The sequence below is a fragment of the Vombatus ursinus genome, unplaced genomic scaffold (assembly GCF_900497805.2).
Source record: "Vombatus ursinus unplaced genomic scaffold, bare-nosed wombat genome assembly UNPS02009173.1, whole genome shotgun sequence".
Taxonomy (NCBI): Eukaryota; Metazoa; Chordata; class Mammalia; order Diprotodontia; family Vombatidae; genus Vombatus; species Vombatus ursinus.
In genome coordinates, this window is record NW_020948951.1 from 4,017,111 (window position 1) to 4,035,845 (window position 18,735).

At 43.9% G+C, this 18,735-nt stretch overlaps 1 protein-coding gene across 4 annotated transcripts; it reads left to right on the forward strand.

The window, feature by feature from the left end:
- Positions 1-756: 756 nt before the first annotated feature.
- ACER1 (alkaline ceramidase 1) lies at positions 757-12,925 on the forward strand. Of its 4 annotated transcripts, none has more exons than XM_027851357.1 (7): positions 757-905; positions 8,443-8,557; positions 9,286-9,427; positions 9,504-9,641; positions 10,184-10,318; positions 10,609-10,816; positions 12,398-12,925. In XM_027851357.1, exons 1-6 carry the CDS (start codon positions 813-815, stop codon positions 10,790-10,792), a joined length of 807 nt encoding a protein of 268 aa, XP_027707158.1. In that variant the 5' UTR covers positions 757-812; the 3' UTR covers positions 10,793-10,816; positions 12,398-12,925. The 4 variants fall into 4 exon arrangements, with proteins under 4 accessions (XP_027707158.1, XP_027707156.1, XP_027707157.1 ...); XM_027851355.1 differs by having other exon boundaries at positions 12,412-12,925; XM_027851356.1 differs by lacking the exon at positions 12,398-12,925 and having other exon boundaries at positions 10,609-10,839.
- The last annotated feature ends 5,810 nt before the right edge of the window (positions 12,926-18,735 follow it).

Sequence of the window (18,735 nt, forward strand, 5' to 3'; positions counted from 1 at the left end):
AATAGGGCATTGTTGCAACTCATTCCCTTCCTTTAGGCTTTCCCCCTCTCCAAATCTCTCCCTCCTATAAAGAGCTATTCCTTATAACAAAGAATAAAGAAACAGCGTTATATATAATATATGTATTTATATATATATATAATTATATATAATAATAACAGTATTATTTTGCAGTATTCTGTTTAGCGGTTTGTTTGTTTTGACCGCTCTTGTTTTTAAAAAGTATTTATTTAAGGTCTATTATGTGCCAGGCACTATGCTGGGCACTGGAAATACTGAGACAAAACCAAGTCTCTTCCCTCAAGGAGCTTACATTCTATTGGGGAGAAATAACAGACAAATGATCACAGACAAATATATACAAAACATTCATACAAAACAAAGACTATGGAGAGAAAGTCACTCCTCTGGGCTTCAGTATCCTTCTCTATAAAGTGAGAAGAATTGCACTAGAAGATATTTAAGATCCCTTCCAGCTCTAATAAAACCTCCAATTCTATGACTCTATCTGAGGGGTCTTCACAGTGATTTGCCCTTTGCACCTCCCCTTGCTGCTAGTGTGACTGCCTGGTCCTGCTTCCTGACTGATCCCATAGTGAGATCCCATAGTTCCAGAGCTGCTAGGTTCTAAGATATTGGTATACTCAGGATGGAGCCAGAAGATCAGGTTTTTCTTCTTAATGTCTGTCAAGCCCAGATTTCCATCCTTGCCCGCCTCCCTTGGTCCCTCCCAATGGGTTCCTCCCTGACTGCTCACCTGTAAGATACTCACCTGCTCCTGCCTCCATGGCCAAAGGCAACCCAGCAGAGACATGGCCAGCATATTCTCGTATCAGAGCTCCGAGGTCGACTGGTGTGAAAGCAACTTCCTGCACTCAAGTCTGGTGGCTGAGTTCTACAACACGGTGAGGCCGGGTGGGGATGATGAATCATTCTGGTGCTAGGCCACAGCATAGGACCCACATAGGGGATGCTACCCACATAGAAAGTCTGGGTGAGACTCTGGGACATCCCAATCTGACCTGGATTTCTTGGGTACCTTACCAGAGAGGGGATGATTTGAGTGTAAGGGGGACACTGAGCTGGGTGTGGGGGAGGGTTATATGGGAAAAACTCAAAATGGGATGAGGAAGCCTAATCCCAGTTCTTCCATTTGTTGGCTGTGTAACCTTGGGGAAATCCCTTCCTCTCTCTCAAGTCAGGCCTCATAAAATCATAAAACATGATTTTATGTAAGGACCATTAGAATGGCCCTTATAAGTTTTATCAGTTCAGAAAGGGAGAAATAGGGGTGGGGTGAGGGTTGTTGAGACCAGAGCACACCAGGGGCTTGGGCTGGGATGGAGTTGAGCTAGCCACTCAGAGAGGATCAGTTATATCTGGAGAAATTTCTTTTCCAGTCTTTTGGGCCAGGATAGATGATGGCCCCTTAGGCCTAGTGTTTACCATGGACCTCTGTTAGCCCCACTTGGAGCCAGCAAAATCCCTTTCCATCCATTGGCAGTGCACAGGGATGCCCTGAGAAGGGTCTGTCATTATTATCTGGTCTTTGGGAAAACCTCCAAAACTTTCAGCTTCTCATCTCAGTCCTCCTTGTTCCTGGTGGTTGCAGCAGAGACACTTTAGGGCTGGTGGATGTCAGGAAACTTGGGTTGGGGTCCTGATACTAGGACCTGACTCCTGAATGTAGTCTAGCTGTGGGATCTTGGACACATCACTACCTCTCTGGGCTTCATTTTCCTTCTCTGTAAACTGAGGACAAAATATCACTTTACATAACTTTTACAGAGTTGTTGAAGCAAGGGCTTTTAAAATTTAAAGTTTGAGAGTAAGGGAGCAGTTATGAATTAGCTCTCCTCTGTGGCCTCTTGCTGTCTTTCCTCTTGTCTCTCTCCTTCCACCTGTCAGTTCTTCCCTTGTCCTCAAAGTTCCAGATGATAGGACTGAGCTTGGTGATAGCATGAGCTACATCCCCAAGAGTGAGAATGGGTAGAATGAAGCCAATGGTTCTCTCCATCCTGGAGAAGCAGCCATCCAGGCAACCTGGAGACCATGTATATGTGTTTCTTGGGCTAGTGGCCAGGGGCAGGGCTCAGAAAGGGCTCAAATAGGGAGTGGTAGGTCACAGGAAGCTGGAGTGGTCACAAAAGCCTTCCTGGAGGAGGAAAGACTTGAAAAACTGGTGAAAGCTGGAGAGGAGAAGATGTGCCATTCTGTGCAGCCACAAGACAGAACTAGGAGTAGAGGGGCATGGATGATGACAGTTATGGGGAAATTTCTACCAATCAGAGATGCCTTACAGTGGACTGGGCTGTCTCTCTCATTGAGGAACCTAGTGCTGACTGCCTTCTCAAGAAGACTGTGGAGGAGATTCTGCCTGCAATAGAAGGTTGACCTTGCTCACTTGAGGTCATTCTCTTTTAGCTCTTAGAGGCAGCATTGCTTAATAGAAAGGAGAGTAGATATTGAGGTAGAGGACCTGGATTCGAATCCCAATTTTCTTCTTATTATCAGTGTGACCTTGGATAAGTCATTTCTCCATTCTGGGTCTCAGTTTACCTATTTCTAAAATGAAAAACTTGGGCCAGATAGTCTCTAAGATTCTTTCCAGCATTAAATCTTATGATCTTATAAATCAGTGAGAATAGAGGTGTGCTAGATGGGAGATAGAACCTGAGAAAAGGTGGGGAGGAAGCATGGCTAAACCTAGAGTGTATAGAGGGACTGGGTGAGAGAAGAGTTAGAAGATGGTAGGGCTAGGGTGACAGGACTTTAAATGACAATCTTATGAAATGTCTGCCCATAAACCACTTGAACATACCTTGAGCATCAGGATATGGCCCACCCCAGACCTAGATCTGAAACTCTGGCTTAGGATATGGCCCAGTGAAGCCTGTTAGCATCACAGATGTGAGATCCCAGGATGGGCCTCCCTGCCCAGCTGCTCTCCTACCCTTGTTTCTCAGTGGCTCAGACACGTCTCATACTGGGAAGAGAGAAGCCCAGCCCTGCTCAGTCTGAGGAATTTCCATCTAGAGAAGGAAAGGGGATTGCCCAAGATCACACAGCAAATTAATGGCAGAGAGATAGGACCAGGATCCAGGTTCAACTCATTGTTGTGGTTCAGTTGTTTCAGACATGATTGACTTTTCATGACCCCATTCAGGGTTTTCTTGGCAAAGATACTGAAGTGGTTTGCCATTTCCTTCTCCAGCTCATTTGACAGATGAGAAAACTGAGGCAAACAGGGTGAAGTGACTCACCCAGGTTCAGATAGCTATTAAGTGTCTGAGGCCAGATTTGAACTCAGATCTTTAACTCCATGCCCAGTGCTCTATCTGCTGTGCCACCTAGCTGTCTAACCCACACCCATGCAGCAATTCCCTCTACTATATTCCCATTCAGTGGTCATCTAAGATGGGGGGGTTCCAGATAGGTTATTCCACTTTGAGGCAGTTCTGCTGCTCCAGTCCCACCTTCAGCCTTGAGTCAGGACAGACAAGGGAAGGCAGAGAAGAGGGTGCTGAGTCTGGGAGTCACCAGCATGATAGGGAGACATGACCCACTGGGAATACTTTGGGATAGCTTCAAAAAAAAAAAAACAAGAACCTATTCAATCAGATGCTAGATTAATTCTAACCAGGGGTCCTACTAGACAACTAGAAGCAGTGTTGGTTCAGTGGAAAGACTAGAGTTTCAGTCTTAACCCTGCCACTTCCTAGCTGTGTGACTTTGAGGAAGTCACTTAACTTCTGGGCATCAGCTTCTTCATTTGCAAAATGAGATTAACCAGATGACCTCTAAGGTGTCTTTCGGCATCTATGATTATCTGTGATCACATGGACAAGATCAGAGAAGGCAGGTGAGGGAGAGATGCCCAGGGCAGTTGGTGCTCAGATCAGTCAGTCGACAAGCATTGATTAAGTGCTTATCATATGCCAGGAGCTGTCTGCCAAGCTAGAATTACAAGGAAAGACAAAAGACAAGGGAACCTTGAACTGTGTCCAGTCTACCTCTTACTCATGCAGGAATGCCCTGGCAATATTCCCAAGTACTCACCCAGCTGCCATTGGAATGCTTCCAGTGAGAGAGAGCTCTCAACCTCCTAAGGACACCTATTCCCTTTTTGGACAGCCCTGCTAGGAAGTTAAATCTTCCACTCTGAAACATTGCAGCCAATTCTATCCTCTGGGACTAAGTAGAATAAGTCTTATCGTGCTGTGTGACGGCTCTCCAATCCAGTCCAGGATGAATACTGCTACCAAGGGGGTAGCTAGGTGGCTCGGTGGATAGAGTGCTGGCCCTGGGGTCACAAAGACATGCATTCAAATCCAGCCACTGACACATACTAACTGTGTGACCCTGGGCAAGTCAATTAATTTTGTCTGCTCAGTTTCCTCAACTGTAAAATGTGGATAATAATGGTACCTGTCTCTCAGGTTGTTATGAAGATCAAATGAGAAAATATTTATGAAATTTTTAGCACATAGTAGGTGCAGTATGAATGTTGGCTAATATTATTTCCAGTTCCTTCAATGAATCCTTGTTTGTCATAGTCTCTATTCTTTTCACTCTATTCTTTTCTCTTTATACACTTCAGATTTTCAATATTCTTCTTAAATTGTGCCCTCAGAATTCAAAACAGGACCGCAGATGAGGTTCTGACCAGAGTGGAACTTGAGCTGGGCCTCTAAAGATGGCTAGGTTTGTCCAGTCCTCTAGGAAACCTTTCTGAGCACACTCCCTCCTCTGGGGAGCCTGTCCTTTGGCCTTCCCCAACACTGACTGTACCCAGGCCTCCTGTGGGATCCCAGAACTATGAAATTCCAGAGGCAGGAAACTGGATTGTTCATCTCTGAACAGATATGGGTCCCCACAGAGCCTAGCACATAATACTCTGTCAGACCTAGGATCCAATGGATGCCTCTGCTTCTTCTACTGATTTAGATCCCAACCCATCCACATCTCATCATGTGGGATTCTTGTCTGTATCTCCCCATAAATACTTAATTGAGGATTTACCCAATGCATTACAGGGCTTCCTGCTGTTCTTTCAAATTCTGTGGATACTAATGCAGTGCTCAGGCAGTCCATCTGTTATCTCTTGGTCTCACTAAATAACCAACCCACCTCTTTTTCTGGTTACAAATATTAGAATTTAATTATTCTATTTAAATTAATATTTTATCTTTTGTTTTTTCATTTCCAAATATACCTGCCTTTCCACTCACTCACCCTTCCCTACCACCTAAAGAAAGCCAGTTACAGTAAAAACAGCCCACATAGTGACCAAACGTGACAATATATGCAATATTCTGTACTCATAGACCTCTTCAAGGAAATGAAAAAGAAAGGAGGAAAGTATGTTTCCTCAGTTTTCATCTGCTTTGATCCTACAGATGTGTTCTCAATGACACGTCTTCATTTGAAACATGATGCAGCCTGCTTAAACTCACTATGCATCTTTTTATTGCCCCTTGTAAAATTTGTAAATATGATCCTTCTGAGATCATGGCATTCCACTACTTGCAGTCACATGGCATCACCAGAAGATATCGTGGTTAAGGAGATGAGCTTTTGTGGCAGCAAGCACCTTGAGATCACTGAAAGTGCTGGGCCATCCCATCCAACCTGATCTCTTTCTATTCAATCTAGACCCAGCATATTTTCCATTGGTAATGCCTCTTTGAGATCTGTGTCCTAATGGACTAACTCAGTAGGTTTCATGTCATAAAATGGGAAATATGTATTTTCATCCACTTTGTTTTTCCGCTGTGAATGGTTAGAGCAATGCCATTCAAATGATTATGAATTTCTTGGTAAAGCTTCATGCTATTCCAGGGCCCGGCTCAATTCATCCAATGTCATCACCAAATAGCAGTACTTGGAGACTCTTGTTATCAAAAGACAGTATTTCTTTTATTTAGACTCAGAGCAAAACATTCTCCATGACACTGAGAAATACTTTTTGTGGATATAATTATTTTATACCTCATTTGATGTTGGAATTCAATGGACATTGAAGAAAACTATCTTTGTGGTCACACCTGTCATGAAATATATCTAAACAACTTTTCTTTTTTATTATTATGAACTTGACAGATAAAAACAATTATGATCATTTCTCAAACAAAGAAGAGCTGAAAAAGGATTATATAAGAAATCTGGTATCTTATGCCATAGTTCTTTTTTTTAACTTGGTAAACTTAACACAGTAGTTCCGAAAAGGTTCTACTTGTCTACATCTCTGAACTTCCACTGTTCTCTTTGTTATAGTTTTTTAAACGTTTGATTCATTTATTTCTTTTCTTTCTTCACTTTTTTTAGTCATCACCATCACTCCTCTTTTTCTCTTCCCCTGTAACTGACCTTCCACCCAAAAAATAAAATTCCCTCCCATATCACAAATAATTGTGGTCAAACAAACACAAATTTACACACTTGGCCATGTCAGAAAGCCTGAGTCATTTGGCATCTCTGGCACATTAGCTCTCTGCCAAGAGGCAGGAGAATATTTATCTCCCTGAGTTCAAATTTGGCCTCAGACACTTATTATAGCTATGTGACCCAGGGCAAGTCATTTAACCCTGTTTGTCTCAGTTTCCTCATCTGTAAAATGAGCTGGAGAGGGAAATGGCAAACCACTCCAGTATCTTTGCCAAGAAAACCAGAAAGGGAGTCACAGAAAGTCAGACACTATTCAAAAACAACTAAACAACAATAACAGTGAGTGACCATCTGGCCTCTGCTTGAAGACCTCCAAAAAGGAGAACCCATGACTTCTCGGGGCAACTCATTCCACTCTTAGTCAGCTAGAACGATGAGAAAATGTTTCCTCATGGTAAGTCTAAATTTGCATCACTTCAACTTTCACCTGTGGCTCTGGGTTCTGCCCTCTGGGGCCAAAGAGAGCAAGTGGAATCTTTCCTCCTCACAACAAGCCTACAGGTACTCATACAGAACCACTGTGGCCCCCCGGAGTCTTCTCTTCCCCAGGCCAAGCGAGTCCAAGTGTTACAGCTGATCTTCATATAATGTGACTAAAGGCCCTTCGCCATCTTGGGTGCTCTCCTCTAGAAGCTCCCCAGCTTCGCGGTGTGCCCCAAACCAAACACAAGAGGAGGACAAAAGACAGAGAGACTATTACATCTTAATTCCTGGACATCCAATGCCTCTCAATGCAGCCCAGGGTCACACTGGTCTTTTGGGATTCCACATCATGCTGTTGATTCATATTAAGTTTGTGTTCCACTAAAACTCAGATTTTTTGTTCAGACAAACTATTCTCTAACCATATCTACCAAATCCTATACTTGTCAATTTGGTATTTTGTACCCAAATGTAAGACTTGACATTTAACTCTATTCAGTTTCATCCATTTAAATTCAGCCCACTGCTCTAGCCTGACATTAAGTGATATCCCTTCATGGGGAAAACAACAATAACAGATAATATTTATATAGTTTCACTATGTACCAGGTTTTGTGCTAAATGCTTTACAATTATTATCTTATTTGATCCCCATAATAGCCCTGTGAGATAGGTGCTGTAATTATACCCATTTTACCAATGAGGAAACTGAGGCAAACAGAACTTGCCCAGGATCACAGAGCTAGTTTATTGTCTGAGGCTGGATTTGAACTCAGGACTTCGTGACTTCAGATCTGGTCCTCTATCTACTGTGCCAATTAACTATCACAACAACAAAAAGAGCAGCTCCTCCTGGCTCACAGTTTTAGAGTACAGATCAGGTGAAAAAAAAAAAAAGCTTTATTGTTATTACAAACCACAGCAGGGAGAGGTAACAGGTGGCTGATAGTTTTCTCTGACAATATGTTTTTGACCATTTCCTCCGTCGGTCAAGTAGGCTCTGATTGCAAGTCATTTCTCGTTAGCATAAAGAGATTGCAATGAAGGACAGTTAGGCTGCAAACTCCTTGCAGTGGACCTTGGAAATGGGACAGGGCAGCTTGGTTCTTCCAAGTCAAAAAGAGGGGATTCTTACCCTGTTAAAAATGTTAAACAGGGGGGCAGCTAGGTGGCGCAATGGATAGAGTACCGGCCCTGGAGTCAGGAGGACCTGGGTTCAAATCCGGCCTCAGATACAGAACACTTACTAGCTGTGTGACTCTGGGCAAGTCACTTAACCCCAATTGCATTAAAAAAATTTTTTTAAACAGGGCAGGGCCAAGCGCAGGTCCCTGAGGCCCTCCATGGAAGTTTCCTGCCACATTGACCTCAAACCATTGCTAACTACTCTTGCAAACAAGATGGAACGGAGTGACAGGCCTGTTAATAGATTGATGGATGGGCTTGCGACTCATGATTTGGGACATAACTGACAGCTTGATAGACAGATTTCTGTTTTTTGTGTCAGGTGAGTGGAAGGATTTTTGAGTTGGGCCTCCCAGCTTGACCTTGGACATGGTTGTTATTTCACAGGTCAGCAATGTCTCCTTCTTCATCATTGGGCCCCTCATGATATACCTTATGCATCCTTATGCCCAGAAACGCTCCCTCATCATGCATCTACCCTGGGTCCTCTACATTTTAGTAGGTATGTCAGTTCTCCCCCACCCCTGGATACTCTGGCCATCTCCCTGGTTATAGGATCTTTTGATCAGTGTCTCCATAGTCCAGGGAGCCCCTTCTTAAGGTTTCCCTGACACAGGGGCCTCTGGCTATTATCCTTCTAGTTCTGATCAGTATCTCCCTGGCTCTAGGATCCTCTGGTCAGCATCTCCTTTATCCTGGGGTCCCATGGTGAGTATCTCCCTGACCCTGAGGTCCCCAGCCCATATCTCCCTGGCTCTGGCATCCCCTAGTCAGTATCACTCCAATGCTTCTTTCTCCATAGATCAGAATTTCCCAGGATATGGAGTCAACTGGTCAATGTTTCTCATTTTCTTGGGTCTCTGGAACCAGACAGGTGATGCTTGGTTATTTGTGATGGAAACAAACCTGGAACTGGAGTAGAAGACCTATTTTCAAATCTCAGCTTTGCCATTTATTGCCTTGATGACTTTTCCCTTTTCTGGACCTCTTTTCCTAATTTGTAAAAGGAGTTTGGATTTCTAAGGTTCCTTCTAGCTTTAAGCTCTAAGTCCTAAAATCCTAACCATATTATGGATCTGGCAAGTCTGAAAGCATTCCCCCATGCCACCCTCCCAGTGAATAGGAATTATTGATTCTTTCCTGGTAGGGGAAAAGAATGGGAATCAAGAAAGACTTCTTTGAGGACTAAGAAGTGCCTAAGTCCAGAATTCTGAATCTTGTTGGTTCTAGGCCTGTTCTCTGTGTACTTCCACATGACGCTGAGTTTCTTGGGACAAATCCTGGATGAGCTGGCCATCCTCTGGCTGCTGTCAACATGCTACTGTATCTGGTTTCCTTGCTGCTACTTTCCCGCCTTGTTGAAGAAGGACAGGTATAAAGGGAGATGGCCAGCCTGGGCCTTTGCCCTCTGCCCTGCCTGACCTCATCCCTCCTCCTCTGGGCTACAGGTCCCAATTCACTTGCCTGGTCCTGCTCATCTCAATCATAACCACCTTCCTGGCCTTCGTAAAGCCAACTGTCAACGCCTATGTGCTCAACTCCATTGCGCTGCACATTTGCTACTTTGTGAGGATGGAGTACAAAAAGTGAGTGAGGCCTGGTCCAGCCAGATAACTAGGGGAGGGATAGAAAGGAGGGAGGGAGGGAGGGAAGAAGAAAGGAAGGAAGTAAAGAAGGAAGGAAGGAAGGAAGGAAGGAAGGAAGGAAGGAAGGGAGTGGTCACCACTGTGTCCACTGAGACCCCAACCCCAGAAATCCCCCCACCTTGTCAATATACCAACACGGAGACACTAACCTTGTCAAAGCACAGAACCACCAGGAGGATCAAAGGATTTTAAGTTGGAAGGGTCCAAGAGGTCATTTTACCTAAACCCCTCATTTTACAGATAGGGTAAAAAGACAAACACATGCATATGCCCCTCTCCCACCACCCCTCCAGACACATAAAGAAACAAATCTGTGCAGATACACAAATGCTGACCCATGCTCCTAAGGAAGTCATCCTCCTGCACCTAGGAGTTCTGTTCTCCCACTGTGGGTCCCCCTACCCCACTCCTTTACCTTTGGTTGGGGGAGGTTACATTCTAGGAATTGATACTACATAGCCTAGTCTCCATATGATCCCCAGGAAAAACGCCCAAGTGAATCATATGATCGTGGTGTCTGTGACCTGGTGGTCATTGGCTCTGTCCATCTGGATATGTGACCGGGTATTCTGCACCTTCTGGCAACAAATCAATTTCACCTATTTGCACAGCTTCTGGTAAGGGCCAAACTGGGGCTAAGGTCATGGGTTGGGCAGTCCCTTAAGAGGCCTCAGCAATCTGAGAGGTGGCAAATATGGAAGAGTCCCTAGAAATAGGCGGGGATGGGGGTCTCCTGGAGAGGCTGGGAGAAGGGTGAGTTTGTGAGGTTTCAGGGGTTTCAGGAGAAATTAGGAGGATCTGGGATTATGGTAGTTTGGAGGGAGTCCTATGGGATGGGTCATCTTCAGGAAGGGATGAATTCATAGAGGTTTGGGAATGCCCTCACTTCCTTTACCTGTTCCTCTAGGCACATCTTTATCAGCCTGGTGTTCCCGTATATAGTGGTTATCTTAGTTCTTTTGGATGACCAGTATGAGATGCAGGATAACTCTCTGGAAATCCACTACTGGCCTCAGGACGAGTGGCTTGTGGGGCTGCCCTATGTGACCCTAAAGGGCAAGAAGGCCAACAGAGGGGGCAAGAACTGCTGATGGCTCCAGGGCTTGGAACAGCAGGTCTGTGGGGCCAATGGGACCAGGTAGGAGCATCTGGGCTAGGGAAGGAACCCTCTACCAGTAGACAGAGACCTCAGGCTGCTTTTGGTCTAGTTCAGGGGTGAGGAACCTGGCACTGAAAGAAACGGGATTGAGGTTCGGAGTACTTTGTTCCCGTGTTACAGGAACCAGCCCCTCCAGAAAGGAAACAACTGGGGAGGCTGTAGATGGGAAGGGTCCCCTAGCAGTGGTGTCCCTGATGTCTATGGGTATAGCGTAAAGGAAAATGGGCTTGAGTTCACAGGACCTGGGTCTGAATCCTGGCTCAGTTGCTAACTTACCATCTCATCCTGGGTAAGTCGATTTCTCTCTCTGATCCTCAGAAAGGTTGTATCTCTTAGGTTCCTTCCACTGCCAAATATTACCATCCTTCTGACCCTAGGCTCTTTCTCTACTTGGCTTCATATGTTTCTCTAACTTACATACACACACAAACACACATGCATACACATAAGCCAGCCTGAGGCCTTGTATATGCATGCACATAAATGAATGTTGAGTCTCAACCCTGACATCAACTCACTGTGTGACCTTGGCCCAGTCCCTTCCCCTCACCAAGTTTTAGTTTCTCCACCTATAAAATGAATGTTAGACTCAATGATCCCTAATGGTCCTTCCAGCTTTAAATCTTCCTCCTCCTTCTGTGATATGAAGACAATGTCTAGGGAGGAAAGCCTCATCTCTCTGAGATGTGGCAGAGACAAAAGGAGAAGGGGACAAAATAGGGATAATGAAAAGAAGCACTGGATTTGGAGTCAGGTGACTCTGAGTTCTAGTTTCGGTTCTATTACTGATTACCCGTGTGACCCTAGGCAAGTCCCTTCTCCTATCTGGGCCTCAGAATCCCTATCTGTCAAACAAGTAGATTGGGCTAAATCTCTTAGCCCCCTTGGAAGTCTCAGTTTCATGAAATCCTCACCTTGTACCTACAGAGGTCTTACCTGTGGTCCTGACTAAAAACAGGGAAATGATCCTTATGGTTCCAGCTCTCCATCTCCTCTCTCTCCCTTTTCTCTTCTATTCTCCCACTCCTCTCAGATTTACCCAATACAGTTCCCTCCTCCAGACCTAATACTTCTCTCCAACTGTTTAGCCTTTAATTCTGGTAGATGTTGGATGGTGAGGGCAGTCTGGGAAGGGGGCTGGACAAGAGAAATTGCAAGTTCCAAGAAGATCCTTGCCTGAAGTTGGATGAGGATCCATCTGTATTTGAGTTGGTCAAGGATCAGTCATTCGGAGGGCTTCATGGCCTCCATATCAACATTCAGTTACTTCTATGTTTCTGAGACCTATGTCTGTGTTCCTCATCACTCTCCCTGAAGTGACCTCCAGGCTTCCTCTCTCTTTCTCCCCCACAATGTCCCTCCCTCCCAGATTAACAAGATTGCAGAATCTTAGAGTTAGAATGAGGCCATCTGAGCAAGAAAGCCATCCCTAACAAGTTGCCACTCAGCCGGTGGCCCTGGCTGATGTTCCTTAACTTCAATGGCCCTTAGCTGTCTTCCTAGCATTCTCTTGTTGACTCCTGTGTCCCTCATCCAGTTTTCTCTCCTCAGCATCTACCTCTCCTCAGTGTACCTGACCATAGCATCACAGGAATCCTTGAGTCTTGGAACCGGAACAAACTTCAGAAGGTCATCTACCTGAGCAGGAATTCTCTCTCCATTGTTCCCAGAAGTGGCCATTCATCTCCACTCGAAGACCCCCTCAGATGAGGAACCCAGCTTTTTCTGAATCAGTTTGGGATAGCCCAGGGTATTGGGAATTTTTCTCTTCAATGAATGGAAATTTTCCCTTGAAATGATGGCCCTGCTTTGCTCCTACTTCCTCTGTAAATGGTCAAGTGGAGCAATCTCATACTTGAAGATGGCTCTCATGTGCCTCCTAAAGCTTCCCTATCTCCAGGCTAAGCATCTTCAGTTCCTTCAAATGATTCTCCTATGACAGAGTCTCCAGTCCTTTTATCATCCTAGGTCCCTCCTCAGGACCTAGCCCAGTTTGTCAATGTCCTTTAGAAAAGAAGGCCCCAGAATTGAACACAACAGTGGAAAGAGTTCTGAGATTTGGAGGCAAAGGACCTGGATTCAAATTCTGGCTCTGTCTTATCTGTGTGACCTTGGGCAAGTCATTTCCCTCTTGGGTCTTTGTTTCCTTTCTTTTTTTTTCTTTGTTTCCTTTCTATAAAATGAAGGAGTTAAATTAGATGACTCCTGAGGTCATGATCAGCCTTCAATCTAGCATCCCATGTAACAGATGGGAGAGCTCAGCAAGGTGGCTGTCCCTTGCTCTGGATACTGCTCTTCAATGAAGACAGCATAAGGTTGCACTCCTTCCTCCTGGTCACCCTATGGTGCCTCCTCATGATGTAGAGGCATCCTTAGGCTCTCAAAGGCAGGACAGTACAAGTTCTCTCAGTTCCTATCAAGCTAAGAAGGCTTCCTGGACAGACCCAGGAATAATGGACATGTGTCTGGAGAACCCAATTTGGCTGAGTGTGGAAAAGGTACCACCAACCGGGTGGTAAGGTGATGCATGTTTTGTTCACAAAAAACCTTAAGTACTATCTACTATGTTACAGAAGACTTGCAATACATTACCTTGTGGGAGCATTCCCTGCCCCCAAAAAATACCTGTTCTGGAAGTAGTACTGTACTAAAGTTAAATATTGCCTTAACTTTCTTTGTTTTTTCAGCTGCATGAACTTAAAATGCATTAAAACCTCTATACAAATTGTTCATTCATTCATTCATCCATCCACCCATTCATTCATTAATGCCTCTCCAACAAGTGATTATACAGATGATATTTCTTTTTCAACCCATGTCAAACTTTACATTTATCCTTGTTAAATATTATGTTCCCCTACTAAAGAACCCTTTCAATGCTTTGTTGTGATATGAACCTCGGGTCCTCTAAGGCCATGCCAGTAGAGTACAAGCTCTGGTGGCTATTCCAAGCTGGAAAGTACAAGCCTAATATCTGAGCACCTGCCTAGTAGAGTGCAACGTATATGGTCATTGAAAGGTTGGCCACCAGGTAACAAATATGTTGGTCACGAACACTAGTGAAAGAAACCATCCACTAAGGGATGGTTGCAACCTGCCTCCGTGGAGGGAGTCCTGGCATGAATGAATGGACAGATCTTCTGGAATATCATAGTCATTTTCATCTTATTTGATTCTGCCTTCTGGGCTTCTGAGATCTTCTTGGAGCCCGATTCTACAGTCCAGCACATTAGCTACCTGTTCCAGCATTGTGTAAAGTGCTCCATCCAAGCTGTCAATAAAAATAATTAGCAGCTCATGGCCAAGGAACAACTCCTGGGCTACTTTTCTAGAGACCTCACTCCAAGATGACATCAACTCATTAACTACTAGGCCTCTCCTAAATGTTCCTACTCTTATCTCCCTAAGGTTTCCCCTTCCCTTTTCCAGTGTCTCCTCTCTCTTTAATGTCCTGTTCACTTCAGTTTTCCTGTCTAATGCAGAGTTCCGCCTCACTCCAGTGTTCCCCATCTCCTTTAGTTTCCCCCTCTCTTCAGTGTTTCCATCCATCCCCAGTGTCCCTTCTCTCCATCAGTGCCCTCCTTTCTCTGATGTCTCCCTTTGCTCCCCAATATCTCCTCTCAGTTCAATTCAACAAATACTTACTAAGCAAGGCTCTGTGCCTAGTGCTGTGCACAAAAAGAAATAAAAAATAACAATGCTTGCTTTAAAAAATGTATGCAAATGAGCATGATACGAAGGAGACTAGCATAGGAGCTAAGGAGAGGCCCAGGCAAAGCACTATGGGAAATCTGAGGAAGGAGAGACCACTTTCACCGAAGATGGGAAAGGCCAAAGAAGGTTTCACAGAGCAGGCAGCATGTAATGAGGCTTTGAAGGAAGGGCAAGGGACTTCCATTGTCAGATGAGTCAAGTTCATTCTGAGTCTGGAAGACAGAGTAAGTGAAGGCACAGAGTTAGGAGAGGGCAGAACAAGAACTGGGGGTGGGGAAGAGTGCAGCTGATGGAGGGAAGTCAAGGGAGATCATGTGAGATAAAGCTAAGAAGTCAGTAAACATTTGCTAAGCACCTACTATGTGCTATGCACTATGCTAAGTATTGGAAATCCAAGAAAGGCAAAAGACAGATCCCACCCTCAAGGAGCTCAATGGATAAGACAACATTGTCAACCACTTATGAAAGGTTTGGTCCAAAGAAACAAACAGAATCAGTTTCCGCCTTAACCGATGGTTTGTCCAAAGAAAAACACAATGAGGTTCCCCCTTTACCAAAGGTTTGTTCGAGAACAAACAGAATGGAGTTCACCTTACCAAAGGTTTGAACAAGGAACAAACAGAATTGTGCTGTACATGTATTATAACATGTTTATTTATTCTCACTAGGCGAGAGAATCATGCACGATGGAGTCAGAAAATAATTCTAAACTCAGAGGTAAACAAGTTGAAGGAGACCCTTTATATCCTTAGAACAATCCTAACTCAGGATGCCTCCACCAACTTAAAATTACAGTCTCCATATGTGTTTAACCATAATTTGAGAAAGGAATTTCTTAATGGGATAGGTTGTAAATACAATAAGATAAGAGAATGTCAAGGTGTCAATCGAAATTATAGATCCAGGATGGCTGTGTTTCTTTTATCATTAACATGACATAATATAACATAAGAAAAGTCCCATTATTCAAAATTGTGTCTGGTTTGAGGCACCTTGAGCTTGGTAGTCATAAACAGAGGAATGTTCCTGGTCAGCTTCATCTGGTCTTGTAGTTGATGACACAGGAAGGGGCATTTTGGGTTAAGTCAGAGAGCAAAGCAAAGCATGTCTGTTATGACAGAGCACATGAAGCATTATGGTAGTTTAAGCTCAGAGTGGGCCAAAGTGACTTTCTCCTGATTGGCCAATCCAGGTTTTAGGCCTTTCTCAGGTGATGGGAGGCCCCAAATGGTTCACAACGTGAAACAACAAACTATGTACAGGCAAACTATATATAGGATAAATTGGAACAATCAGCAGAGAGAGGGCACTGGAGTTAAGGTCAATTGGAGCCAAATGGGAGAGGGTTTCAAATGACAAAATGGGGAGTCTGTACTTTAGTTGGAAGACAACACAGAGAAGGGATCTTTGTAGATAGGTGACATTTATTTACATAGTCATCCACTGGAGCTGCGGGCAGGATGATCATTTTGAAGGCTATTATAATAATAATGCAGATGAGTGATGATGAGGATTTAAAGTAGGATGCTGGCAGTGGGTAAGGAGAGGAGGGGTCTGATGAGGAAGATACTGTGGAGGTAGATTAATGGGAGTTGGCAAGTGATTGGGTGTGGCCCGAGAGAGAATGAGAGAGAGAGAGAGAGAGAGAGAGAGAGAGAACAACAGAGACACAGAGACAGAGAAAGGGAGAAAGACAGACAGAGACAGAGAGACAGAGAAAGGGAGAAAGAGATGGAGACAGAGACAGAGAAAGGGAGAGAGCAACAGAGAGGCAGACAGAGATAGAGAGAAAGGGAGAAAAACAGACAGAGACAGAGTAAGGGAGAGAGCAACAGAGAGACAGACAGAGACAGAGAGAAAGGAAGACAGACAGAGAGAGAGACAGGGACAGAGAAGAACCAAGAATAACTACATCTTTTTTTTAACTTTTCAATATTTTTCTTTTTTTAATCTTTATTTATTTATTTAGTTTCAGTTTTCAGCATTCACTTTTATAAGATTTTGAATTCTAAAATTTTCCCCTCCCCAAGACGGTGTGCAATCTGATATAGGCTATACATGTACAATCATATTAAACATATTTTCACATTAGTTATTTTGTGAAAGAAGAATCAGAACAAAAAGGAAAAACTATGAGAAAAGAAAAAAGAAAGAAAGAAAATAGTATGCTTCGATCACATTCAGACTCCATAATTCTTTCTCTGGGTGTGGATAGCATTTTCCATCATTAGTCTTTTGGAAATGTCTTAGATCATTGCATTGTAATCGGCTACATCTTGTTAACAACAATTAGTTCATTTTTCAACCTGGGGCAGTAAAATGGCCCCTCAAATCCACATTTGCCCCCTTCTCAGCTGCTTCATGGAGTTTGTATTAAATGAAAAGTTAGGAATATGATCACAGCTCCCAGGTAGGAAAATTCTTAACATTTAGGCAGAGGCTTGACCTCTGCTCTAATTTGAATTTACATTTATCTCTAGCTAACTTCTGACTCCTTTGTGGTTAAGGCAAAAAAAAAAAAAATCGGGTTACAAGAAACATTGGGGCAAAGAAACAAGTAAAATCTGTTACAATATCTGTTAATAAACAGTATCTGTTAATAGACTGGGGGGTGGGACTGGGGGAGGAGCAGACCTTTTCTTGGAACCTTCCCCAGTCCTTGAAGAGGAGAGCTAGGCTGCTAGGTTGTACAGTGGACTATGAGCTCTATCTAAAGTAAGGAGACTTGAGTTCCAGTCTAGTCTCAGACACTTACTAGCTATGTGACCCTGGGCAAGTCATTTAACCTCTGTGTGCCTCAGTTTCCTTGACTGTATCAACTGAGGATAATAATAGCTCCTCTCTTCCAGGATTGTGAGGATCAAATGAAATTATATTTGTTAAGTGCTTAGTACAGTGCCCGGTACTTAAATGCTACTAGCTATTATTAAGAGGTAGGTAGGTACAACAGGTAGCTTCAGCCTGAGTCTTCAACTCCAAGATGCTCCAGTGGCCCTCTTTGAACTCTTCTTTCTCTGCCACATCTCTGCCCTACTAGAATCTTGAGGTCCAAGATTCCCGTAGCTGGAACTCCAGGTCTGGGACTCTATTCCCTTCACTTGGAACTGAAAAAGAGAACCAGAACAAAGACAAAATCCCAAGCTTTTTCTCAGCGCTCCAGGGCTTAAGGGGAAAGGGAAGATGGCCCTTCCCCCACACAGCTTTCTGCATGGTGCCCATGCTATGGGTCAATGAGACCTTCACCCTTGCACACTAGTTACAAAGAGAGAATGACTGTGCCTCTTTCAGAGAGATTCAAAGACCAGCTAGTCTTCAAATAGACCACCCAGGTCTGACTGTGCAGCCAGTGGAAAGAGGCTTCCAGGGAGGCAAATGGAGAATGTCCTCTAGAAGATCCGTGGCATCTCCCACATTGGCATCTCTATCTTAGGTGATCTGAGCATGCACCAAAGCCCTGCTTACATCCATTAAAGAACAGTACATTCATTTAAAAACAGATGTTGATTTATCATATTTCTAGACATTTTTTTCATTTATTAAAATGTATCTTTTTGGATGGGTAGAGAGTATAGTAGAAACAGGCCAGAACTGGGGATTGAGATATGAACCCAGAGGTCATGGTTCCCAGTTTAGGTCCCTTTTTCCCTCTGCTGTCTGCCCCTCCAAAAAAAAAAATCAACTTTTTACCAGTATATGTCATCTTCCCAATTGACTATAATTTCCCTGAAGGTACAGACTATGTTATGTACTTTTTTGAGTAAACAAAGATAAGGGCTTGCCAAGAATGACAAGATATCAGTAAAAGGCTGTTTTCTGGTGCCTCTTACTCCCACCTCATTAACATTATGGCACCTCCTGGAGGCTTATTAAAAGGTCAAAATATGTCAACCACAACATGGGAGTTAAAAGGTTCAGCAAAGGGGTAGTATGTGTGTGTGTGTGTGTGTGTGTGTGTGTGTCTATGTGTCTGTGTGTGTGTGTGTGTGTGTAAGAGAGAGACAGAGAGGGGGAGAGAGAGAGTTTATCCTTAGCCTCAGAAAGGCATAGCTAGAGGCTCACATAAATTAGAAAGGTGCATTGCCTGCCTCTGAGATAGTTATTTACCCCAACCTAGTTAGGAGTCAGGGCTCGAGATCCTCTGTGGTGAGAGGTAAGGAAGTA